Genomic DNA, 24,987 nt, shown 5'->3' with positions numbered 1-24,987 from the left:
CACCCTGACTGCGGGCCACAGGCTGTCACAGAGCACCCTCCTTCCAGAACAATTAAGGGGCCCAAATAATTGGCACAGGGCTTTCTGGAGGTCAGTGCTGTGAGAATGCGGGGCGTTGGCTGCCTGTGGGCCTGTGAGTGTTGGGACCCGGGGCGGGGCAGGCACGGGTTCGGGGTGTTCAGCAGTGTTGACCTGTCTGCACGGGGTGGGCAGTGAACACCGCAGGGCGGTCTCGCAGCTCCCACTGCCTGGTGCAGTCACGGGGACGGGGGCGGGGAGGGCTGTGGGTGTGCCTGGGGCTCAGGGACTGGGTGTCGGGGCATCGGGCCTCTCCAGGCACCCCCCACATCGCTGTGGACAGTCCTCCAGGAGGGGGTGGGCCGGCCCCGGCAGAAGAGCAGCAGGGCAGTCTCTGAAGGGGCGGGGGGTGGGGGGACAGCACAGGGAGGGTCCCCATCCACCTGCTGTCACCCAGCGCTGACCCGTTCCCTGGGGGGCGTCCTCCCCTCCGGGCCCCGGGTCACTCTGCCTCCTCGGGCCGGTACCTGAGCAGGGGCTGTGCCTCCCACACTCTCTCTCCCTGCCCACAGGAGCCCGGCGCCCGCAGGGTGGGCTGCAGGCCTGGCAAGGGGGACCCTGGTGGACAGCCGAGTCTGGGGAGGGTGGGGAGCTGGAGCCCAGGGGGGTGGGAGGGGGCGCAGGGAAGGCAGCCCGGGGCCTAGAGGAGGCGGAACAAGGCCCCAGGGTGGGGGACTCACTTCTCCGGGGCCGATGCCCTCCCGTTCACCACGTGGAAGAGATTGTGCAGCAACTGTTCCCCCCAGTACAGGTCACAGAACTTCTCCGAAATGGCCCCACAGAACGTGGCGTAGGTGAGGTCTTTCAGGGCGTAAATGTATTCCCCTGGGTTTGCAAAATGACAGCGGCCAGTTACCACGTGGGAGAGCACCTTCCGTGCTCCCCGCTCTCCAGGGCGGAAGGAGCTGGCAGGGGGCCGGGCGGGGGCGCCAGGGCTCTAAGTCCCTCTTCCTGCCTAAGACTCTGCTGCCGGCCGAATCCTGGGGGGCTCAGCTCTGCCCCCTGAGCTCTTGGTGCAGATGGATGAGTGGGGGGCCCCCTCTTTGTGACGACCCCAGTTCCCCCTTCACACGGGCCCCCTACAGTGTACTGCGTCCCCCCATGGCCTCTCCCTGGTCCTGGGGCTGCTCCGGGGAGCCCTGTGGTCCCCCCCGTGATACCCATGATCAGAGCCTCCAGCCCGTTGTCCAAGTAGCCGTCAAAGGCAAACTCCTCTTGGATGAGGCGCATGGCCTCCTGCAGCGACGGACAGGCCGTCCTCTTCGGGAGGGGTGAGGCGTCCACACTGGGCGGACAGAGCTTGCGGTCTGCTGGCAGGGGCCGCTCGCGGTGACTGTCTGGGGCCTGGTCATCCTGCTCTGGGACCGAGGTGCCCTTGGGGCTGTCTGGACTCGCCTTGGCCAGGGAGGGGTCCCTCGGGGCTGACGGGGGACCCCCCGGCTCCTGGTCTGGGCCCTCAGTGGCTTTGCTCCTGGGCGGCTTGGCTGGGTGACCCAGGTCATGGCGGGCTGCACTGGACCCTGGGGGCCGAGGCCTGAGGCCCTCGGAAGAGGCTCCAGGCAGGGCTACCGGGTCTGGCCCTTGCTCCGTGGGGGGCACCTGTGCCTTCAGGGGTGGGACAGCCGTAGAGGATGCGGGCATCGCTGGTGAAGCCTCCTCCGGCGGGCTGGCCGGGGCAGGGGGAGGGGTGCAGGGGTTCCCCTGGCCCGTGTCTCTCGGCACGGACTCTCTGAGAGGCTCTGGGGCTGCTCCCTGTGGCCCGGCACCCGGTACCAGCTGGTCAGGAATCTTCTGGCTGGGGGCTGCTCCATGGGTCTCGGGAGCCTGCTTCGCAGTGCCCTCCTGGTCCCTGAGAGCACAGAGAGAAGGAGAGAGTGCTGAGGAGGGGCTCGGGGACCCCGCCAGCTCCGGGGTGGGGCTGCTCACCTGGCGTCACCTGCATCTGGTGCCAGTACAATGGGCTTGAAGTGTGTGGCTGCCGAGGTGAAGGCGGCCGGCAGGGAGGCGGCCGCTTCGCAGCAGGAGGGTTGAGTGGGCACGGGCCCCTGCACTGCCACCAGCCTGGTGTCTCCGCCGACCTGAACAAAGCCTGGGGACAGACTGCGCGTGAGTGCGGGCCCCGACATGCCCTGGAGCAGCTCCCACCTCTGCCATAAGGTGCGCTGGCTCCTCCCCGCCCCCGCGGGTGCTGCACCCCTCCCCCCGTGGGGCTCCAAGGGGACTTTGACAGGCCTGAGGCGGCCGGGGCCAAGGGTGGCAGAGCTGGGAGCCACGGAGAAGGCCACGGATGGGAGGAGGGGCTCTTCTTTGTGCTGCAGGATGGGGGTTACCACCCGGCATGACAGCCAGGCTGGGGGGAAGACGGGGCAGGACAGGAGCTGGGCAGCGGCACGTGGATGTGGACACGGGAGCGTGACAGGGCCGTCAGACCAGAGGTGGACAGCCAGGCCGCCAGGAGGTCCTGGACACCCTGCTCCGGGGCCCCGTGGTGGCTGCCTGTGGGTGTCCGCTCAGGGCTGGGGGGTCAGCAGCGGGGGTAGCCGTGGCGTCGGGGGCAGGAAGGGCCAGGCCCTGGCGGCTCACCTGAGCTGGGCCCGGGAGGCGGCATCGCACTGGGGTTCAGCTCCACCACCGAGAGAGCGTTCTGGAGGCCGATGGTCTCCTCCTCCTGGTCAACCTGAGGCAGAAGAACAGGATGGCCCCAGTCAAGGTGAATCCAGGGGCCCGGCGGTCCCGAGTGGATGCCGTGGGGTGCTCCCCGACTTTTCAGCGGAGCTCTTAGCTGGCACTGGCTCACACACTGGACTTGTTTCTCTCTCTATTTATTTTTCAGATTTTATTTTTCAGTTATGTCTCCACCCAGTGTGGGGCTCAAACGCACAACCCTGAGATCAAGAGTCCCCTCCTCCCCCGACTGAGGCAGCCGGGTGCCCCCTGGTTTGCTTCTCTTTCCAATGGGAGCCTTGGGGGCGCTTGCTTCCCAATTCAACAAAGTGTGGGTAGGTTTCTAGGGCACCGTCGCTGCGGGGGAGTGTGTGTGCCTGTCTGCCATCCACGGGGCCCGCCGGGCCCGCAGGCCCAGGAGGCTGACAGCCACCTGTGCCTGAGGGTCACTGTGGGGTATGCCCCCCCTTTCCTAAACTCGCTCTCCACCTGCACAGTAAACAGCGAGAACAAGCGTCCTCGTCTCCCCAGGGCCCGGGCCCCAGCACAGAACCGAGGGGGCTTCACACACACTCTGCAGGGCACTGTCTTACCTTGCAGGTGGACGCCCTCAGGTGGGCTAAAATCTTCCTGCTGTCCATGCCTCGCTGAAGGAGGTAAGTGCTGCATATCTGAAAGAAGGAGCCCCGTGTCCGGCATCTGGGAGGCCGCAGGCCGGGCCCACGTCACTCCAAACGTAGAGGGGAGCACGCCTTGGGCAGGAGCCCTTGAGAGAGTGCACAGCGGCAGGGAGGAGGGCCTGGGGGCTTCGTGTACAGGAAGCAGACCCCAGCCTCGGGGAGCCGGGGATGAAATTCTGCAGCCCCACGTAGAAGGAATAAAGGCTGAACAGAAATGCCCCCCACCCCTTGCTGAGGGGCTGCCTCAGCGCCGGAGAGGAGGGCACAATGACACATGACCTTTCCAGCCTGTCCCTCTAAAGACTTCAAGAACAGGTGATGCTACAGAACCACAGAGGAGTTAGGGGCAGACCAGTCAGCTCCCACATGCACAGACAGCAAACCCCAAAACTGCAACCTAAAAAAACAGGCAAGAGAAAACTTATGTAGACATTTCCAATTAACTGCAATTTGACCCAGGCAGGCCCGAGTCCTCGGTGACCTTGACAACAAGGCAGTGGCTGCTTGCAGGACAAATGTGGATGGGGCCCAGGCAGGTTTGAAGCCAGCTGTCTGTCCCCGCGTCTGTGCGTGTGCCCCGCCTGTGCGTGCACAGGAAGAAACGCTCTGGGATGGGGGGTGGACCCTGAAAATGCAGCTGACCCCTGGGAACTGACTCTACAAGCTCAAACATTCTGATATTTGGGGAGAGAATGTCATGATGAGAACGTCTACTTTTCATCTGGGGTCATGGACAGTATTGACAGTGAAGATTAAGAAAGATAAAGATTCTTTTTTAAGCTACCGTGTAAGCACCTTCCCTCCCCCGGAACACCTAGGTCATTTCCTAACTGCTGGCGGGAGCCCCAACCAAGCCCTGCACAGAGGCTGGCCAGCCAGAGTGCGGCTTGGGGCGGCCGAAGTCAGGGACGGCCCCGACCCCTTCGGGCTCCTGCCTGGAAAACCTCAGTTTGTTCGAGCCAACGCCAGGCAGAGGCTATGCCCTCCTGCCTTAGAGCAATTACTATCAAAGGTCACGGCTCTGAACCCCTCCTCCGCCCCTGTGGGGCGTATGTGACTCTCACGACCCAGGACGGTCTTGTTCAGGGGCTTATGCCTGATCCCCCAAAGCTCGACCGTCAGGAAGGGTGGGTCCTGGCTCCCAGCGTCCGTGTGCTGGTGCTGACCCGCCCCGGGGCAGTTTCCGCTTGTGTCCCCACTCTCCCCGTAACCTCCAGCCGCCTCCGTGCAGATCTGGGGTACAGCGCAACTCCTTCCCCTGCGGGCCGTCCCCCGGCTGTCTGTCTGTCTGTGGCTGCTGGGTAGCGTGTCTGGGCATCGTAGCTGATGTCTGAGTGTCTCTCTTTGACACAGGGCTCCTCCTCACTTGGTGAAGCAGGGCAGTCAGGGGCAGAGGAGGCCAGCACAGGGCTTCTCCCTCCACAGGTGGCCTTCCTGTGGCCTCTCCGTCACTGAGACAGTGGCCCAGTTCCCCCTCAGGCATCCAGCTCTTGCTGGCAGACGTGGGCACTGTTGGGAGGGTCAGGATCCGGCCCCATCAGGCCCCCGCCCAGTCTGGAGAGACCAGAGGGGAGGCCGAGAGACCCTCAGAGTTGCTGTGGGAGGTCGGTTGTTGGGGAGAAGCCTCTGTCCCGTCTGGCAGGGCATGAGGGCAGGGGTCGGGCTGGCCCCAGGACATTCCCCACCCACCCTGGCCCGGCGAACCCACGGAGACAATGGGGTGGTCCGGGGGTGAGCAGCAGACACTGTCTACTGCCTGTTCACAAATGAAACCCGTGGCCGTCTGTCCAGCGCCCACTCTTCCTGGAAACAAGAACCCGTGTCCCCTGTCGGCCATCGCTCAGGCCCTGGACTGTGAGCTGGGGTCCCGACCGCAGTGTGGTTACCTTGATGGCCTCTGCCGCACACGGCCGCTCCTGGGCGCTGCGTCTAGCCATGTCCAAGAGGAGGGTCTTGAGCCTGCGAGGCAGGGCCAGCTTGTGGTCTCGGGGAACGCTGAACTTGGCTGCCGTCCACAGGACCGCAGCCACACAGTACACGGAGGCCTGGGGGCGGGGGAGGGAAAGGCCAGCCCTGCTCAGCAGCACGTCCCCACCCGGGGGTCCCCCAAGGGCACCCGGGGCACCAGCAGGACGGTGGCTCTGATCCGCACCCCCGGTTCGCACCTCCTCGGAGCTTGGAGGTCCGCCAGACCCTGAGTCAGATCCCTGGGGGAGCGGGGACTGGCCTGGGAACCTGCGTGCTTACCAAGTACTCCCGGGTCATCACCCTCAGGTGTGAGCAGCCAAGACCTGAGGCCTCCGTGGGACCCTCCCACCTTCCGCTGTCCTCAGGCAGCTGGAGGCCGCGGCTCGGGGTTCAGAGGCCAGGAGCCCCCCAAACCAGCAGTGTGCTGCTATTTAGCAGCAGGTTCTCTGAGCAACAGCACCTTCCTCGGGCACCAGGGCGGCTCTGGCGGTTAAGTCCGGACTCTCTCTCAAAAGTAAATAAACGTTAAAAAAAATACCCGTGTCTACACACATCAGTTTACTCTAAACGTTCCTGATGCAAATGATGGGAACCACACAGTGTAAAAAAGAGGGTAAGGTGTGATACTCTTTTTTTGTCAGCTGCAGAGAGCCAAGGGGTGTCACCGGACGTGGGCACTGATTTTCCAGCTCTTGTACCGGAAGTCACACAGGTGGCCCGACAGGCGTGCTGGCTTCGTTTTCATTTAACTCAACGGGCGGGATGAGAGCGACCCGAGGAAGGCCCGGTGCGAGCTTCGCTGCTGTAAGCCGGCTGCTGTCCCGCCACCAGCAGTTCTGGAGGGTCACGGCAGGCGCGGAGCACCTCTGCGTTCAGCTGCATCGTTAACATTTCCTCCGTCCCCTCGTTAAGTCTGTGCAGCTGACCAGACCGCGTGTGCCGATCTCCCCAGTGTGGACGCTCCCGCGAGGCCACCTTCAAGCTGCTCAAGTGGTGCCAGTGCGCGGGGGCAGGGGCAGTGCCAGCGGTGCCCTCCAGGAGCGCTCCCACCGCCAGGAGCACAGGCCACCGTGCACGACAGTCACGCATGAATGAAATTATCAGCTGTAGATACTTATGAACGTTTTTAAAAAGCTAAACCTCTTATTTTGAGATAATTATGGATTCACATACAGTTGTAAGAAACAGTCCAGAGAGACTGTGTACCCCGGACCAGTTCTGCATGATAGTAACATCTTGCAAAGCTGCAGGACAACGTCCCAGCCAGGACGAGGCATCCACACGATCAAGGTACAGAGCGCTTCCTGCATGAGGCAGGGCAACAGCCCTCAGCCACGTGTACTTAATCCCTGGCAACTACTAATCTGTTCTCTGTTTCTTTAATTGTGCCATTTCACATAGATGGAATTACACAATATGTGACCTTTTGGGATTGGCTTTTAATTAAGTGGAGATCCTTCCAGGTTGCTGCCTTATCAATACCCCGTTCCTCTGACTGCTGGGTAGCAATCCATGGTGTGGATGGACCACAGCCAGTTTTACCATTCACCCCAGACAGACATCTGGGTTGTTTCCAGTTTGGGGCTATTCTGAGTACAGCTGCCGTGGTCGTTCGTGTGCGTGATTCTGTGCGGACGTTTCATTTCTCCAGGATAAGCACCCGGGAAGGCAGTTTCTGGGCTGCAGGGTGGTCAAAGAATCTGCCGAGCTGTCTCCCGAAGGGCTGTGCCGACCACGATGAGCGAGAGCCCCCGCGGCCCCACATTCTGGCCGGCACGCGTGTGGTCGGTGTTGGGTTGTCGCCATTCCAGCCGGGGCCCAGGGGCCGCTTCCTGTTTTGCAATCCCAGGTGCCACAGGAGGTCGAACATCTTCCACATGCTCCTTAACCACACTCTGTCTTCTTCCGTGAGGGTCTGCACAGACCTTGGGCCCACTTTTTAACCGGGTTGTTTGCTTTTTTATTGTTGAGTTTTAAGAGGTCTTTGTGTGTGCTTTGCAAATATTTTCTATCAGTTCCTGGCTTGTCTTTTCACTCTCAATAATATCTTCTGTGGAGCAGAAGTTTGAAATTTTACTGAAGTCTAACATCAATTTTCTCTTTCATGGATCATGATTTTGTGTTGCGCCCAGAAGTTGTTGCCAGATTTCTCCATTATTTTCTAGGAGTTTTATGGTTTTGCATTTTGCATTTAGGTCTGTGATCCATTTTGAGTTAATGTTTGTGAAAGGTGCAAGGTCTCTGTCTAGATTCTTTTTTTTTTTTTTGCATGCAGACTTCCAGTTGTCCCAGCGCCATTTGTTAAAGAGACTGTCCTTTCTCCACCGAATTGCCTTTGCTCCTTTGTTAAAGACCAGTTGACTCTATTTGTGTGTGTCTATTTCTGGGCCCTCTATTCTGTTCCATTTATTTGTCTGTTCTTTTGTCAACACCACCCTGTCTCGACCATTATTGCTCTACGGTAAGTTTTAAAATTGGGTATTGTCAGTTTTCTGACGTTCTTCTTCTCCCTCAATATTTGCTGGCTGTTCTGGGTCTTTTATCTCTCCATACATACTTTAAAATCAGATCATTGATATCCATGAGTAACTTGCTGGAATTTTGATTGAAATTGCATTTGATTTATACATCAGATTTGGAAGAACTGATACCTTAACAGTATTGAATATTCCTATCCATGAATATGGAATGTCTCTCTATGTAGGCTTTTCTTCCATTAGGGTTTTGTAGTTTTCCGTATAGATCTTATACATATTTTGTTAGATTTATATATAAGTAATTTTTTTTGGTATGAATGTAGATTGCATTGTGTTTGTAATTCCAAAATCCAATTGTGCACTGGTGGTAAACAGTAAAGCAACCGACTTTTGCATATTAACCTGCTATCCCGAAATCTTGCTATAGTTGCTTATTGGGGTGCCTGGGGGGTCTTAGTCAGTTAAGCGTCCAACACTCCGTTTTGGCTCAGGTCGTGATCTCATGGTTTGTGGGTTCAAGCCCTGCATCTGTCAGTGCAGAGCCTGTTTAGGTTTCTCCCCTGCCTCTCGCTCTGTCAATATAAATAAATAAATAAACTTAAAAAATTGTTTATTAGTTCCAGGAGATTTTTGTTGATTCTTTGGGATTTTCTAAATAGGCAATCATGTCACTTGTGAACAAAGACAGTTTTATTTCTTCCTTCTCAATCTGTACACATTTTCTTTTCTTGTCTTACTCCATTAGCTAGGAATACCAGTATGATGTTGAATAGGAGTGGTGAGAATGACATTCTTGAGTTTTCCCCAATCTTAGGGGGGAAGCATCTAGTTTCCTCACCATTAATTATGTGAGCTGTAGGTTTTAGTAGATGTTCTTTATCAAGTTGAGGAAGTTTCCCTCCATTCCTAGGTTGCTGAGAGCTTGCATCCTGAATGTGTAGTGAATTTCATCAATAGCTTAGCGTCTATTAACACAAACACAACTTTTCTTCTTTAGCCCATTGATGTGATGTGTTAAATTAATCGATTTTCCATTGTTGAGTCAGCCTTTCAGGCATGGAATAAATCCCACTTGGTCAGTTTTTAATTTTGATGAAGTTCATTTTGCCCACTTTTCCTTTTGTGAAAAATGTAAGGATACTGCTTCTGGTGTCAAGGATGAAAGCTCTCTGCCTGGCTCTCCATCCCAGAGATTTTCTTGGATTTCTTTCGTCAGCATTTTGTAGCGTTCAGCATTCAGTCCTGTGTGTGTTTGGTTAGATTACATGTAAGTATTTCAATTTTTGAGTGATTGTACATTTACATAAAGTTTGTATCTTAATTAAATTTATATTTATATGTATATTTCAGCTAGGACAATAGAAGAAATGATTTATTGTACACGTTGTATTCTGAGTACAGGATTAGTCCTGAAAATCACAGATCCAGGGCAAAGGACCAAAAGGGACTGTTTTTGTATGAGCAAGGTGGGTCTCTCAAAGGTGGTTGTTGCAATCAGATGACGATGGATGTTTCTAGATCCATTTGTTTCTGAAACAAGATCTAGAAAGTAGGTGTGCAGTCCAATAATTGTGCCAGTGTCCCTGGCCTCTGGCTTTCCTTGTTTCCCCTCCCGTAGCTTCCATGGGTGCACAAGTTAGTGGTTTACTTGAACTTCTGCCTCATCGTTCTTCTTTTATGCTTCAGCCTGTGCATTTACTTCTTCCTCCACTTGGTTCATGGCCTGGAGGTTTCTGAGATGGTGCTAGTGCTGAGAGCACGCACTGTATTTTTAATTTTGGAGTCTGCATGTTCATTGCTAATATATAGAAATACAACTTAGTTTTGAATGTTTATCTTATATCAGAACTCACTTATTAATTCTAGGAGTCCTTTGGTAGATTCCGTGAGTTTCCTTGGAGTTTTCCACATAGACAGGTCTTCTGTGATGGTATTATTTCTTCTTCCTGGCCTTTATGCTTCCTACTTGCCTTTTTTTTTTTTTTTTTTTTTTTTTTTTGCATTATTGTAGTGGCTACAGCTTCCAGCAGTATGTTGAGTAGGAGCAGTGAGAGTGGACATCCTTGCTTTGTTCCCAGTCGTGGGGAAAGCATTTAGTCTTTCCCCATTGAGTATGATAGCTATAGGGTGTGTGTGTATGTGTGTGTGTGTGTGTGTGTGTGTGTGTGTGTGTGTGCGTGCATGTGTGTGTAGATGCTTTTTATTAAGCTGAGAAAGTTTCTTCTACTTGTATTTTTCTCAGGTTTTTGTTGTTGTTGTTATTATGAATGGGTGTTGAATTTTGCCAAATGGTTTTCCTGCATCAATTAATGTGATTATGGAATTTTTCTTTTTTTAGCTGGTTAATATGTTGGACTAATTGATTTTCAAATACTAAACCAGCCCTTTATCCCTAGAATACCACCCCCCCCCCCACTTTGTCATGGTGCATAGTTTTTATATATTGCTGAATTCTAGCTGCATATTTTGTTAAGGATTTTTGCCTTTATGTTCATGAGAGATGTTGCTGTGTGTGTGTGTACAGATGCCTCTATCTATCTATCTATCTATCTATCTATCTATCTATCTTTCATCTATCTATCTACATTGACAGTATATATATTAGCTTAATTAAATATATTGGGAAGTGTTTTCTCTTCTTTTCTTTTTTGGAAAAGATTGTGTAGAAATGGTAGTAATTTTTCTTTAAACATTGAGTAGAACTCCCCCGTGAAACTGCTGGGCCCAAAGATTTATTTTTTGAGACCTTTAAGTGTACAAATTCAATTTCTTCAATAGTCGAGGGCTGTTCAAAGATCTATTTCATATCGAATGCATTGTGGTAGTGTATGATTTCTGAAGAACTGGCCCATTTCATCTAAGTTGTCGAATTTATGTGTGTAGACTTATCTGTGGTATTCCATTATTCTTTCGATGCCTGAAGGGTTTGTCGGGGAATCCTCTGTGTCATTCCTGATATTAGTAATTTGTGTCTTCTTTTTATTGTTGTCAGTTTTGCTGCAAGTCTTCACATTTTGTTGGTCTTTACCAAGAACCACCTCTTCACTTCACTGTTTTCTCTATTGTTATTCCATTTTCATTGATTTCTGCTCTCGTCTTCATGACTTCCTTCCTCTGCTCTGGGTCTGTGTTGCTCTTCTTCTAGGTTCTTGAGGAGCTTAGATTACTGACTTGAGCGTTTACCTCTTTTCTCACATATGCAGTTAGTGCTACGAATTTCCCTCTTAGCCCTGCTTTGGCTGTATCCCACAGTGTCAACATTGGCATCTGTTGATTGTCTTTTTTCATTAGGTTTGAATCTCCCTGGTTCTTGGTGTGGCAAGTGACTTTTGGTTGAAACCTGGACATTTTCATGTTGTAAGCCTCTAGATCTTATTTAACTTGTTTTACCTGACTTTCTCTGACAGCACTGTCCGGAAAAGGAGACACCATCTTGTTATTGCCAGGTGGGGGCACAGTCCAGGTTCTGTATTTGGCCTCAACTGACACCTGAGGAGGGGGATCCTCTTTGCTGCTGGAGGGGGTGGGAATCCTGGCTCCCTGTTGGGCCTCCGGTGCCACACCTCTGGCCGGGAGGGGTGGGAGGACATCCTTTCTGCTCCTCACCTGCCTCCACTCCCAGCACGAGGTAGGGGTGGCCTTGTTGCCGCTGGGTGATGGTGGGAGTTCCAGCTCTCCATGAGGCCTCCTTTGGCAACACTTGGCCTCGAAGGGCATTTGCTACTGCAGGGGGTTGGGTGCAGTGGTGGGGGTCCAGGCTCCCCACATACATGATCTTCACCGCTTAATGGGCAGGGGTCCTTGGAATAGACTGGTGGGGGTGCTCAGCCTCCTCTGGCACCGCCTGGGTAGGCCCGCCCCTCTCCTCACCCCTTCCTCTGGCTCGAGTGCAGTACCTTTGCCTCCACGCATGAGGCAGAGAGAAGGAGCAGGGCCCTTACCACTGTGCCCTCCTCAGCCCGAGGCCCCGGCCAGGCTGCCTTCTGCTCTCTGCCTTGCACACTTCTCACGTTTGTTTTAGGGATGCGGGGTTTCTAGCTGTACTTAGTCGGGGAGTAGGGAAGTGGAGTTCTACCTTGGTTTTGAATATAATTTACTTAATTTAAAGTTTGTATAATTTAATTTTTGTTTCATTTTGTTATTATTTTTTAAAGTGGGCTCCATGCCCAACGTGGGGCTTGAACGCACCACCCCAAGATCAAGAGTCACATGCTCCATCGACTGAGCCAGCCGGGCGCCCCGTAAGTGTGTACAATTTAATTTTTAATAACACTCTGTTTAACAAATGCCTTGTAAATATTCCTGAAAGTTCAGCCCTGAGCTCTCTTGAGCCAACACATACCGCCCAGAGCTGTCCATGCAGAAGCCCCCGCCCTGCCGCCCTCGGGAGGCACCTGCTGGGTGGACGCTGCCCAGGCCAGGAGAGCCAGGGCTGGGGAGGCGACTCCTGCACTGGGGGAGGGCTCCCTGACTCCCCCTGAGTCCCGGTGAGGGGCCCATGCCTCACCCCCAACCCCAGCTCTCTGGGCAGAAGGGGGCGCCACCGAGGGTGTGGGGCAGGAGGCCCTGGGAAGGGACGGGAAGGCCCCGGTTACCTTCTCCGTCACCAGCTCTTGGTCTGCAACTTCAGGAGCCAGAAAAAACGTGTCGTAAGTGCCTGAGAGAGAAAGGCCCAAGCTCTTAGTTTCCCTTTCAGCCTTGGGGGTCTGTGGTGGAGCACAGCTCCTGAGGGTGTCCCTGCGTACGCACCATTGGCAGGGGGTGGGCCGAAGAGAACGGCCCCGTCCTCGGCCACCAGCACGGAGTCCAGGCACAGGTATGCTGCAAGAGAAGGTGGGGTCAGGGTGGCCAGACTCACCGTGGGGACCCGGCTCTCCCGGAAAACCCGCAGTGGTGTGCTCAGGGTGGGGCAGCTCCCCCCCCAGCCCACAGCACCCCGCCCCCGCCCCCAGTCTCCAGGGAGCACAGCACAGGGGCCAGAGGCTGGACAGGGCCCGGGGAGGGCTCTTCGAGGCTTCCCCGGGCACATCAAGCTGGGAACTGCAAGCAGCTCAAGGAAGAGGAGGGGCACGGGGGGGACATGGCCCAGCACCCAGCGCTGCCCCCCTGAGGGGCCCCCGTCGAGGCTGCACCCCCAAGGCCTGGGGGTCACAGGACCGGACAGCAGACCTTCTCCTCATCGCCCTCCCCAGGACCTGGTAATCTCAAGGGCTGTCGGCCACCACGCTGTCCGGGAGGGCTGTGCTTCAGGGGGCTGCGAATCAGGGTAGTGTCTGAAATCCCCCCCTCTCCCTGGCCAACGTTGCTTCCTTGGGGACAGTGTCGCCCCATTGAGGGGATGTGGGCCATCCACACAGCTCATACTCTGCCCTGGGCCCCTCTGGTCCTGAGACCAGAGCAGACATGTCCAGGGCACCACTGGCTCACAGTGGGGACACAACCGCCTGGCCCCAGGCCGGCCCCATGGCCCAGGTGCTCCTCTTGGTCTTGGCCTTGGAACATATTGGGGGGCGGGGCTGAACACGGAACCGCGGGGCAGAACTTCACCTGGGTGCTCGCTGTGTGCACGCAGAGCACTGAGACACGCGTGGGACAGAGCCCAGAGCTCATACTCCTTGAAGGGCCGGCCCAGCTGGCACAGGAGGTCCTGCAGGGAGATGCCCTGGTGGGGAGAAGTCACATCTCAGTGAGAGTGGGTACGTGGGGTCAGCTCAGCCCACCGCTGGGGGAGGGAACTGGGCGGGAACCACCTCGAATCAGGGTGGGATGTGCCTCCCACACAGTGCGCTCCTGACCAAGTGGGCCAAGTCCCCGCATGGACACGAGGGGGGAGGGCGTGAAGGATCAGAACCCTGTGCCCCTGGTGGCGATGTCAGACAGTGCAGCCGTGTGGACAACGGTGTGGCGGGTCCTCAAGATTAAACACAGGATCACCACGTGATCGGGCGATCCCACTTCCGGGCGCCCCCCCCCAAACTGAAAGCGGGGCCTCAGACAGACACCCCCATGTCCACAGCAGCAGATTCACAGGAGCCCACTGGTGGAAGGGACCCGAGTGTCCACCGTGGACGAGCGGGTGAACGCAGCGGCCCGTCCACACGGCACAACGTCCCCCAGCCTCACGGGAGGGAGACACCTGCCATGGGGCAGATGAGCCCTGAGGGCGCGATGCCCAGTGACAGAAGCTGGACACAAAAAGACAGGCCCAGTGTGACTCCACCCTCGCGAGGTCCCCAGAGCCATCACGTTCCAGACACAGAGGGCGGATGGTGGGCGCCAGGGGCGGGGAGGGGATGGGGACCTGATCGGGGACAGACCTTCGGTTTGGGGGAATGGGAGAGTCCTGGGGATGGAGGGTGGGAGTGGCTGCCTGCGGGGTGACCGTGCTGGGTGCTCCAGACCGCATGCTCAACGGGTGAGAGGGCAAAGTTTATGTGACACGAGCTTTGCTTCACCCCCACCGTCCCTGCTACACACGGAAAAGTCCTGGAGTCAGAACGCACTCCGCTGGAAGGTAGTTTGCCACTTCGAGGCCACGGGAAGAGCTAGGACCACAGCCCCCACACTTGGGACACAGAAGCGCATGCTCTAGGGAAGGTTCCAGAGGCAGTGTCTCCACCCTTGACCCCGCTCCACGCGGGGTGCAGCCGCCTTGCTCCTTCTAGCCCCGTTTCTGCAGTGCCCGGCTGGCGGCCCACGTTCCGGGAGCGGTGCACCCCAAGCCTCCTGCTACATGTGGGGATTGAAGCAGCCAGCTCTGAACCCCGTTCACGCTCCGCAGTGGAGATCTGGGTGCCCTGATGCCTGGGGTGGGGGGAGGTCTGCGTGGCCCTGGTCCCACGGGGCCTCTGGGGCAGGGAAGCCTCGTGGTCAAGACGGCAGCTGGGCTCCCAGTCCGCCCTGCCCCTCAGTGGCTGCCCGCCCTCCGAGAGGGTGCATGGCCACTCTGTGCCTCGGTTTACCCATCTGGAAGGCGGGCCGTTGTGAGGCTGTTGGGCAGGGGAAGGTGAGCCAAGTCCAGGGCTAGGGCGTGTGACTGGAGCTCTCTCTGCACAAGCTGGTGTGGAGGTCGGGCGGACGCAGGAGGCCAGTGGAGGCCGTGTGAGCCGAGTGGGGACACATGCGTGTGCACGTTACGCACGTGTCAGTGCACTGGGGTCGTCAGGACAGACACTTGCCTTACGGTAACTATGTTTTTTACGTAAATTACCCTCGGGTCCTTACCAGGATATGAATACAAATATAAATCACAGACTCTTGACCTTTTGTCCTTTGGGTCAACAGAGCGTGGTGGGAAACACGGCCTTTGGTGCCCTGGTGAGGGCCCAGCGCTGCCCTGCAGCACACTGGCCCCCTAGGTGGCTTTGCCTGAGGACCTCATGGGGACAGAGCGTTGGGGAGGGACCTGCTGAGCCCAGGTGTCACCACACAGAAGGGCCTAGGGCCGCAGGCCCCTCAGAGCACACGTGGTTCAACTAAACACAGTGCAAACTCCCAGAACGGAGATGCCTGTCCGTCTCAGCAGATGGGGTGCAGCCACCAGGCCTGGGAGACCCCAGCTGCCCTGGGAGACCCCGTCCTGACAGCTGCACAGAACCCCAGCATCGATGAAGATCTGAGGGCGCAGGGCGCCACGCTTGACCCGTGAGCAATCCCAACTCGTGGTGTTAGTGCCTGACGTTGAAAACAAGCCTCAGGGGGAGTGCCAGGGTTTGGGGGCGGGGCGCCAGGGCTGGGGGGTGGAGCGCCAGGGCTGGGGGCGGGGTCCCAGAGGTGGATGCCCCTTTTGGGCCTGATGCTGCCCCGCCTCCCCCTGCGGAGGCAGCTCCCTGCATATTGTTTGCGTAAGAAGAGGTGGTCTGACAGGCACGATGGAATACTCCTCGGCCACCAACAAGAATGAAATCTTGCCATTTGCAATGACGGATGAGTTAGAGGGTATGACACCAAGCGAGAGAAGTCAGTCAAAGACAGGTACCCTATGGTTTCACGCGTGTGAAACTTGGGAAACAAACGGATGAACATAGGGGCAGTGGGGCGAGAAGACAAGAGAATGAAACAAACCACAAGAGACTTAAAAACGGAGAACAAACCGAAGGTTGATGGAGGGAGGTGGGTGGGGGATGGGCTGGATGGTGATGGGCATTAAGGAGGGCGCTGTCTGGAGTGAGCGCTGGGTGAATCACTGGGTTCTACCCCTGAAACCCACGTTGCGCTGCATGCTAACCAACTAAAATTTAAATTAAAGAAGATAAAAGAGCATTACCCCCCAGGCAGGGGTGTGCCTCTTTGGAGAATGCGCGGGGTGCTGCGTGCTGGGTGAAGCCAGGTGAGGCCTGGGCGTGTGGGGTGCTCTGTGGGACGCCCCCCCCGCACCCCCAGGGGGGCCACAGGGGAGGCTCTGGCCTGGCGTCACACCTGGGGCCACGCCTGGGGCCACACCTGCGGCAGGGGGAGGCGGTAGTCACAGCTTCCGTCAGAACCCAGGTAGCTTGCATACAGCTTGCACATTCCTGAGCAGGGGTGAAGGCTGACTCCCTTCCTTGTGGTAAAGGACCAGCAGTGGATGTGTGTGTTGTGTGCTGCACCCCCCCCCCCCCCCCCGACCCCGGGGCTCCGCGGGAGGAGAACCGCGTCACCCACCTGCTCTGTGGCTGTGCTAGCCGGCTCCCCAGCTCCGTCCAGAATCCCCTCCTCAGCCCTGCAAGTCCCCGGTTCTCCGCCTGCATCTCCAGGGGCCTTGGGTCGGGGCGCGGGGCTTTCCTCTGTGGGGCCCCAGCCCGGCGCCCCAGACGCCCCGTCCCCACCTCTGCCGGCGCCTCCGGGTTCTCCCCGCAGGATCTCGGGCTCCTGCTCTGGCCGCAGTCTGGCCGAGGGCTGTGTCTTGTAGCTGGAAAGGCCATTCATCCCCTCCAGAAAGGGCTTCCTGGGGTCTGGAGGGAAGAGCTCCGATGGGGGCAGCTGGGGGCCCAGCGTCAGGCAGAGGGCGCTGGCCTCCGGGCCGTCGGGCAGGAGCCTGGGGAACGTCTGCACTTTCCTCAGGCAGCTCCTCTCCGGGTCACCCAGGGGGCGCTGGGCGTCCAAGACGAGGCTGGCCAGCCGCTCTCCGTTTCTCACGGGGGCCGACAGTAGGGGCTTGGAAGGCAGGGCCGCGGGCTGCTCCGGGGCGCCGTGGGCTTCGTGGGCGGGGCGCTGGGCCGGGCCCTCTGGGTCCGCGGTGCGGCCCCCTGGCTGCTTTCTGGGCCCTGTGCTTCCTGTCGCCGGCCTCCCGCTGCAGGAGCTCTCGCTGACATCTGGGCAAAAGCAAGGAGATTGCTGTGGGGGACGCGGCCAGTGACCCTGCGGGTCACCAGAAGGGATGGGGATTCCTCTGCTGCACTCCTGGGTCCCCCACTGCTCCCCCCCACATGCGTCACCATCTGTGTGTGCGTGTGTATATGCCTCCCCGTCTTCATCCACCTCCTTGATCACAAAACCCAGCTGATTCTAAATACTGAGACTGCAGAGGGTCCGGGCCACATCCCCAGCCTCCTTGAGCCCCTTCAGGGTTTTCCCAAGGTCACCCAAGCATCTTGTCCAAAGAGCCTTGGCTTTCTGGCACAATTACATAGTGATGTTCCCCGAAAGAAGACACTGAATCTGGCTGCAACCCTGCCCTGTCCTGGTGCACAATGTCCCCCACACGTGTCTGTGTCTGTGTGAACCACGCTACAGACACACGGCCCCTTTTGTGGCCTGCAGCCCGCGTGGTGGTGACCTCTCTCTGCTTCGCTGTTGGAGCCACGCCTCAGGCCCGTGGTCCCCGGTGCGGCGGGTCCCTCCGGCCACACGTGCCTCCCCCGAGGGCCCTCCAGGCTCCTCGCTTCAGGCACAGGGCAGAGCGATGCGGGCATTTGTTCGGAAGGCCACCTGAGACCGTGCCAGAGTCTCACGTGAGCTGAGAAAGTCCCAGGTGCTTCAGCAACAGCTTCCATAGCAGAGAAGCAACGGGCCTCAGAGACACTGCGTGGTGTTGGCAAACGGAAACGAAGAGTGAAATGTCCCCGTGTCCAGGGACTGACCTGCTCACAGACTAGGACAGAGACAAGAGGCCTAATACCGGTCACTTCTCACCAGGACCTGGGTTTTCACCCCCAGCCGCACGGGGGTCTGCAAAGCGTGCACAAAGTGACTGAGAGGGTGAGTGTGTACGTGTTGATCTGCGTGCACGTTTGCACAACGGGTTTGTATGTGTGGGAGAGTGCTGTCTTTGTGCACAAGTGTGCATGCTTGTGTACGAGGATGAAGAGGTGTACGACTTTGCACTTTCATGCGTGTTAATGTGAGTGTGAACACGTGTGCTTGTGGGGCACACGTGGTCTGTTTGCATGTGTACACGTGGGTGTTTCATGGTGTGAGAGTACAGAGGTGTGAACACGTGTGTGATCTGTGCTGAGACCTGTGCACGTTCACAGGCACGTATGTGAGTGGGCACGTGCAGGCGTGCGCACGTGTGCGTGACCATCTGTGCGCATGTGCGCGTACGTGTGTGCGTGTGCTTACCTTGAAATGCTCCGAAAGACTCAATGGAGAGCACCCTCCTCCCGACGGCCGAGAGGCTCCGGCACAGGCGGCAGGAGGACGTGAAAAGCATCTTCTTTTCACACAGCGCTATGATGCTCTGCAGACGTGTGTGTGAGCGCCTCAGCCGGGACCGCTCACCACGAGGAAGCCCTGTGGCCGACAGCCCGCCCGCCCGCCACATCTACTTTCTGGCATAAAAACACCCTGTGTCCTGGGATTACGGGAAACCAGGAGATTCTGTTTAGCCCACGAGAATTATAAGCCACGCCTCTTCATAATAACAATGCATAATAAGAAATCAAGTTCTGGTTTAAGCAAAATGCAATGCCACCGAATCCCAGGGGGAGAGCCCGTATGACAGAGGGGCGAGGTATGGGGACAGGAGGGTCCCGTGGGTGTGTGCTGGGGCATCGGGGCCGTGGGGAGGGTCTCAGGTCTCGGCCTGGGGGTGAAGTGCGGGGATGGCCGACGAGTCTTTACCTGGAGGTCTGGCCGGTCCCTGGGGTTCTCTGCCTGCATCTGGCTCAGTAAGGCCTCCAGGTCCTGGCTCAGCCTGGGCTCGGGCTCGGGCTCGGGCTCGGCCACGTACTCGAGGGCCGCCTTCAGCGTGGCCCCCAGAGAGTAGATGTGAGCCTGCGGCACCAAAGAGCCTGTCGGTGCCGTGGAGCGTGGCTTGTCCCCACACGGCGTCTGCTCCTCTGGCCAGGAACGGGTGTTTTCGGGGACCACGGCTGCTCTGTAGGGCCGGCGCAAGCACGGCCAAGGTAGCGCCTCCCCCCACCGCGGGGCCCCAGGCGCGTGGGTGTGGGGTCTGTGCTGGCCTGGCTGCGCCCACCGGTGCCCCTCCCGGGCTCCCGGCTCACCCCAGCCCCCACCCAGGGTGCACAGACGCTAGGGTCCCACCTGTGAAGGCTGCCGTGTCTCTGAAGGGCGGAGTCTTCTATTTTTAAACCTGCATTTCTCTCATTGTGAATGAGACTGAGCATCGCTGGGCACGGATTTAACTTTTCCTCTTTCTGCCCACTCGCGGACTCCCTACCTCCACCGCGTCGTGGCCTGTTTGGGGCGCACGCTTGGCGCACTGGGGATCGGACTCCTGGTCTGTGTGCCACACATATGTTCTCTCCACTTGTCACTTAGCTTTCGACGCGGTTCGTGCAGTTTTTGACATTCAAAACTTCCTTTTGTTTTAAGTTTTTACTTTTATTTAAGTAGTCTCTATACCTAAGGTGGGGCTCGAACTCACGACCCCGAGACCGAGAGTCGCACGGTCCTCCGACTGAGCCAGCCACGCGCCCCTTGACCTCCATAATGTCTAAGGTTTAATTTGTGAAATCAGACACTTTTTCTTCAGCTGCTTCTTAGGAGGAAACTCCCTAACCCGAGATGATAAAGACAACTTGCTTTTGTTTCCTCCAATATTTTATAATTTGTACACACCCAGCTCTGATCCATTTGAAGTGTGCTGGCGTGCTGCAGGGTCTGGGCTTCTTTCCCTCCTGGTAGAGAGCACCCCCTGGCACCATTTAAAGAAGATCCCACCCTCTGCTGCTGAGCCACTGCCCGTCCCGCTGGCTCCTCTGGGACCCTGAGAACCAGCTGGCCTCTCCTCCTGTCCTCCTGTCCAGACGGTGCTATTTTAATTATAGTAGCTTCAGAGTGTATTTTCACGTCCTGAGGACAAGTTGTCATTCCTTTTTTTTCTTAAAAAGTTTGATTATTTTCACATTTGTCAGGTTTTAGAAAACAAATATAAGTTCTCCTATTCCCATTGAGAAAACAAACTAAAAACAGTTGGGATTTTATTGTAATTGCACTGACATGGCAGAGTTCTTACAAGATAAAATGCTTAGGATGTCACCAAGATGGCCACCAACATGTCCCAGGGCCTGTTCCTCAACAGCAATTCAACCTCCGTCCATGGCCAAGAGCCTCTCTGTGGGGGTCGTGGGAGCCAGTGTCTCGCACCAAGGGAACCCGGAGGGAGTGTCGCCCACCCGTGTGTCAGGTAATAGGCAAGACAGACCTCGGTCCTGGCTGTGGACCCTAGTGCTGGACTAACCGGGAAAAAAAGACAAGACTCGAATTAACAGAATCGGAAGGGAACGAGGAGATATTACAAGTAACACCACAGAAATCCACAGGATCTTAAGGGACGAGTACGAACAACTGCACGGCAACAAATCGGATAACCTAGAAAAAAGTGGATAAATTCCTAGAAACATAAAACACACCAAGACTGAACCATGAAGACATCGAAAATCTGGACAGACCATTACTAGAAAAGAGATTGAATCTGTAATCAAAGACCTCTCAACAAAGAAAAGCCCAGGACCAGATGGTTTCCCTAATGAATTCTACCAAATATTTAAAGAAGAATTAATACCAATCCTTCTTAAATTCTTCCAGAAAATTAAAGACAAGGGAACACTTGCAAACTCATTTTGTGAGGCCAACACTACTCTGATACCAATGCCAGGTAAGGAACCAAAAGAAAACTATAGGCCAATATCCCTGATGAACATAGATGTATAAATTCTCAGCAAAATGTCAACAAACTGAATTCAACAACAATCATGAGGATCACGCACCATGGTCAAGTGGGATTTGTCCCGGGGTTGCAAGGGTGGTTCAGCACCTGCACATCAGCCAACTTGATGACGACATTAGTAGAATGAAGGATGAAAATTGTACGACCACCTCAGTAGGTGCAGCAAAAGCATTTGACAAAATTCAGCATCTTTCATGATAAAAACTCTCAAGAGACTGAGTGGGGAAGAAACATATCTCAACATAACAAAGGCCGCATGTGACAAGCCTCCCCAGCTAACATCACACTCAACGGTGACAGGTTGAGTCCTTCTCCTCTAAGATCAGAGCAAGACAAGGGTGCCCACTGTCCCCTCTCCTATGCAACACAGCCCTGGAAGTCCCAGACAGAGCAATCAGGCAAGAAAAAGAAATAAAATACATCCAAATCAGAAGGGAAGAGGTAAAACTGTCTCTATTTGCACACAATATAATCCTACATACAGAAGAGCCTGACGAGTCCACCAGAACCCTGTTAGAAGGATCAACAATTCCGTAAAGTTGCAGGACACAAAATCCATATGCAGAAGCCAGTTATCTTTGGTCCACTAACAATGAAATATAGGAAAATGAATACAGAAAACAATCCCATTCACAATAGCATCAAAGACATAATTAAGAATAAATCTAACCAAAGAAGTGAAAACTTTGTACATTTAAAAGTTTAAGACTTTGGGGCACCTGGGTGGCTCAGTCGGTTGAGCGTCCGACTTTGGCTCAGGTCATGATCTCACGGTTTGTGAGTTCAAGCTCCGCATCAGGCTCTGTGCTGACAGCTCGGAGCCTGGGGCCTGCTTTGGATTCTGTGTCTCTCTCCACCCCTCCTCCACTCACGCTCTTTCCCTCTCTCTCCCTCTCTCTCAAAAATAAATAAACATTAAAAAGATTTAAAAAAAGTTTAAGAAAAAAAAGTTTGGTGAAAGAAATTAAAGAAGACACAAATAAATGGGAAGAGACGCCATATTCACGGGCTGGAAGAATTCGTATTGTTAAATTTTTGTATTGGTATTGTTAGTACTTTTAGAATTAGTATTGTTAAATATTTGTCCATACTACCCAAAGTCATCTATAGACTGCATGCAATCCCTATCAAAATTCTGATGGCATTTTTCACAGAAATAGAAAGAAATAGACCCCTAAATAGCCAAAGCAATCCTGAGAAAGAAGAATAAAGCTGGAGGCATCACATGTCCTGATTTCAAAGCTATAGCAGTCCAAACAGCATGGTACTGGAATACAAACAGACACACAGACCAATGGAACTGAATTGAGAGTCCAGAAATAAACTCAAGTCTATACAGTCAACCAATATTTGCCAAGGGAGCCAGTAATACTCCATGGGGAAAGGACAATCTCTTCAATAAATGTTGGGCAACTGGATAATCACCTGCAGAACAAAGAAGCTGGGCTATCTTGCACCACTTACAAAAATGGACAAAAACGAACTCAAAATGGATTAAATGTTTAAAACAAAAATTAAAGTTTTTTTTTATTTGAGCTGTTGAAATTAAAATAGCAATGCAATCTCACTGGAACAATTGGAACATTACTGCACAAAGATGTATAAAAGCAAAGATAATTGATCACCTTTCCTCCAATGCTATTTCAGTGATAACAGTGTGATATGCACTCTTGTTCACACATGAGAAAAAAATTAAAATAGGCAGAATCTCAGACAAAACCAGAGAATCCCAAAGTGCTTGAGACTTTTCAGCAAGATCAAAGCCGACCAGAATTACCTTCTTTGTTTTTAAATTTTTTTTAACATATATTCATTTTTGAGAGACAGAGAGACAGAGTGTGAGCAGGAGAGGGGCAGAGAGAGAGGGAGACACAGAATCCAAAGCAGCTCTAGGCTCTGAGCTGTCAGCACAGAGCCCGACACAGGTTTCCAACCAACAATCTGTGAGATCATGACGTGAGCTGAAGTTGGACGCTTGATGAACTGAATCACCTAGGTGCCCCCAGAATTATCTTCTTTGGATTGAATCTTAATATAGAAAGATCTAGACTGAAGGCTTGGGGCTAGAGTCAGGCAGAGGTCACAAAAGGGCACCAAGAGAAGCAGACCTTGAGGATTTAGTTCTAGACAATTAGCCCTGAGCAGAATCCTAGATGCTATACATTTGGATTTCTCAATTTTGATTTTCTTAACCAAGCTTCACAGAAGGAGGCATATGGTGACATGGCAATCAGTGACTGCCATGTATCCTTACGACGGCTCTTACCACCAAAGTGTATTTAATATGATGTTTTTGTGGGCATGATTACATTGTGGAAAAATTCAAAAATCAAGAAGAGAAGAGACATGATCCCGACTGTCAGAGCACAGGAAGAGAAGTCATGGACCAAGGGCAGATGAACAAGTAAACAATCAGCAGAATGAACCAAGGACTTAATAGCGAGCGGTGTGTGCGGAGTGGTGTGGGAGGAGGGTCTGGTTCAGGTGTATTTTTGGGCAAGATGGGCCTGGAGAGGAACATGCAGCGACCTCTGCCTAGTGCCTTTGCCTAGGGAGGTGCTGGAAGGAAAACTAATTTCTCATGCAGAGATACGTTTCAGTATGAATCCCATGGAGCACGATCCCACGATGCCCAAGTTATCTCTTTGGGGCTTTTGACCTGCAATGTGCTATCCAAATTGTGAGGTCACAAATACCACCAAAGCTGCAAACTGTATCTGTCTACTCCATGGGAGAATTTGAGGAAATAGCCCTTCTTTCTTCCCTTCCCTTCCTATCTATCTATCTATCTATCTATCTATCTATCTATCTATCATCATCTCCTATCTACTCTTCAATGATTCATCTATTTATATAATCCTATGTATGTATGTATATACAAAAAATGGATTAAAGACTTAACATAAGACCCCAAGCCATAACATTCCTAGAAGAAAACACAGGGAAGAAGCTCTGAGACATTGGTCTTGGCAATGAGTTTTTGGATGCGACACCAAAGCACAAGCAACAAAAGAAAAAACAAATAAGTGGGATGACAGCAAATAACAAGCTTCTGAAGAGTGAAGGGAACAGTCGACATAATGGAAAGACAACCTACAGAAAGGGAGAACATATTTGTAAGCCACCTGCCTCATAGGCAGTTCATATCCAAAATATATGAGGAGCTCAGACGACTCAACAGCAAGGAAACAATCTGATTAAAAAAATGGGCAGAGGGACTGAATGGAGGTTTTCCCAAAGAAGACATCCGGATGGCCGACAGGTGCCTGAAAAGATGCTCACCATCACTCACGATCAGGGAAACGCAAATCAAAACCACACCTGTTAGGATGGCTATTATTGAGAAGGCAAGGGGTGATATGTGTTGGTGTGGATGTGGTGCTGGTGGGAATGCAAACTGGTGCAGCCAATGTGGAAAACAGCACGGCGGTTCCTCAAAAATTAAACACAGGATAACCCTATCATCCAGCCATCCCACTTCTGGGTACGTGTCCAAAGGAAGTGAAATCAGGCAATCGAAGAGCTGTGTGCACCCCATGCTCACGCAGCTTTGCTTACAAAAGCCAAGAAGTGGAAGCAGCCTGTCTGTGTTTGGAAGAATCAGCAAAGAAAGGAGCATCATTCAGCCACAGGAAAGGATGGCCCGTGAAGGCATTAGGCTGTGTGAGATAAGTCTGACACAGGAGGACAAATGCTGGGTGCTCTTACTTCTACGTGGAATCTAAAAAAGCCAGACTCACAGAAACAGAGAGTGGAGTGGAGGTTGCCAAGGGCTGGGGGTGGAGGAAACGGGGAGATGTTGGAGACAGGACCGAAACTCACGCTTATAAGATGTGTAAGTTCCTGGCATCCAACGTGCAGCTTGGTGACTACAGTGAACAACACTGTATTATACACTTGAAGGTTGTTAAGAGAGTAGATGCTAAGTGTTCTCACAACCAAAAAAATGGTAATGACGTGATGGAGGTGTTAATTAACCCTATTAGTAGTGTGAATCATTTTGCAA

The 24,987-nt window shown here is 54.2% G+C and overlaps 1 protein-coding gene across 3 annotated transcripts in view; it reads right to left on the bottom strand.

Moving 5' to 3' along the window:
- KNDC1 (kinase non-catalytic C-lobe domain containing 1) overlaps positions 1–24,987 on the bottom strand; it is a 65,791-nt gene that overhangs the window by 25,607 nt on the left and 15,197 nt on the right. For all 3 annotated transcript variants that reach the window (XM_053910098.1, XM_053910096.1, XM_053910097.1), the window contains exons 4-15: positions 18,911–19,063; positions 18,410–18,527; positions 16,511–17,160; positions 13,415–13,529; positions 12,617–12,688; positions 12,463–12,524; positions 5,309–5,467; positions 3,336–3,413; positions 2,662–2,755; positions 2,005–2,167; positions 1,239–1,927; positions 759–903 (exon numbers count right to left, since the gene is read on the bottom strand). In XM_053910098.1, coding sequence (XP_053766073.1) covers positions 759–903; positions 1,239–1,927; positions 2,005–2,167; positions 2,662–2,755; positions 3,336–3,413; positions 5,309–5,467; positions 12,463–12,524; positions 12,617–12,688; positions 13,415–13,529; positions 16,511–17,160; positions 18,410–18,527; positions 18,911–19,063 — 2,498 coding nt within the window. The remainder of the gene's footprint in view (positions 1–758; positions 904–1,238; positions 1,928–2,004; positions 2,168–2,661; positions 2,756–3,335; positions 3,414–5,308; positions 5,468–12,462; positions 12,525–12,616; positions 12,689–13,414; positions 13,530–16,510; positions 17,161–18,409; positions 18,528–18,910; positions 19,064–24,987) is intronic.

Source organism: Panthera pardus, unplaced genomic scaffold (assembly GCF_024362965.1).
Source record: "Panthera pardus isolate Hobbes unplaced genomic scaffold, ASM2436296v1 HiC_scaffold_22, whole genome shotgun sequence".
Classification (NCBI taxonomy): Eukaryota; Metazoa; Chordata; class Mammalia; order Carnivora; family Felidae; genus Panthera; species Panthera pardus.
This window is presented reverse-complemented; position numbering and strand designations above follow the sequence as displayed.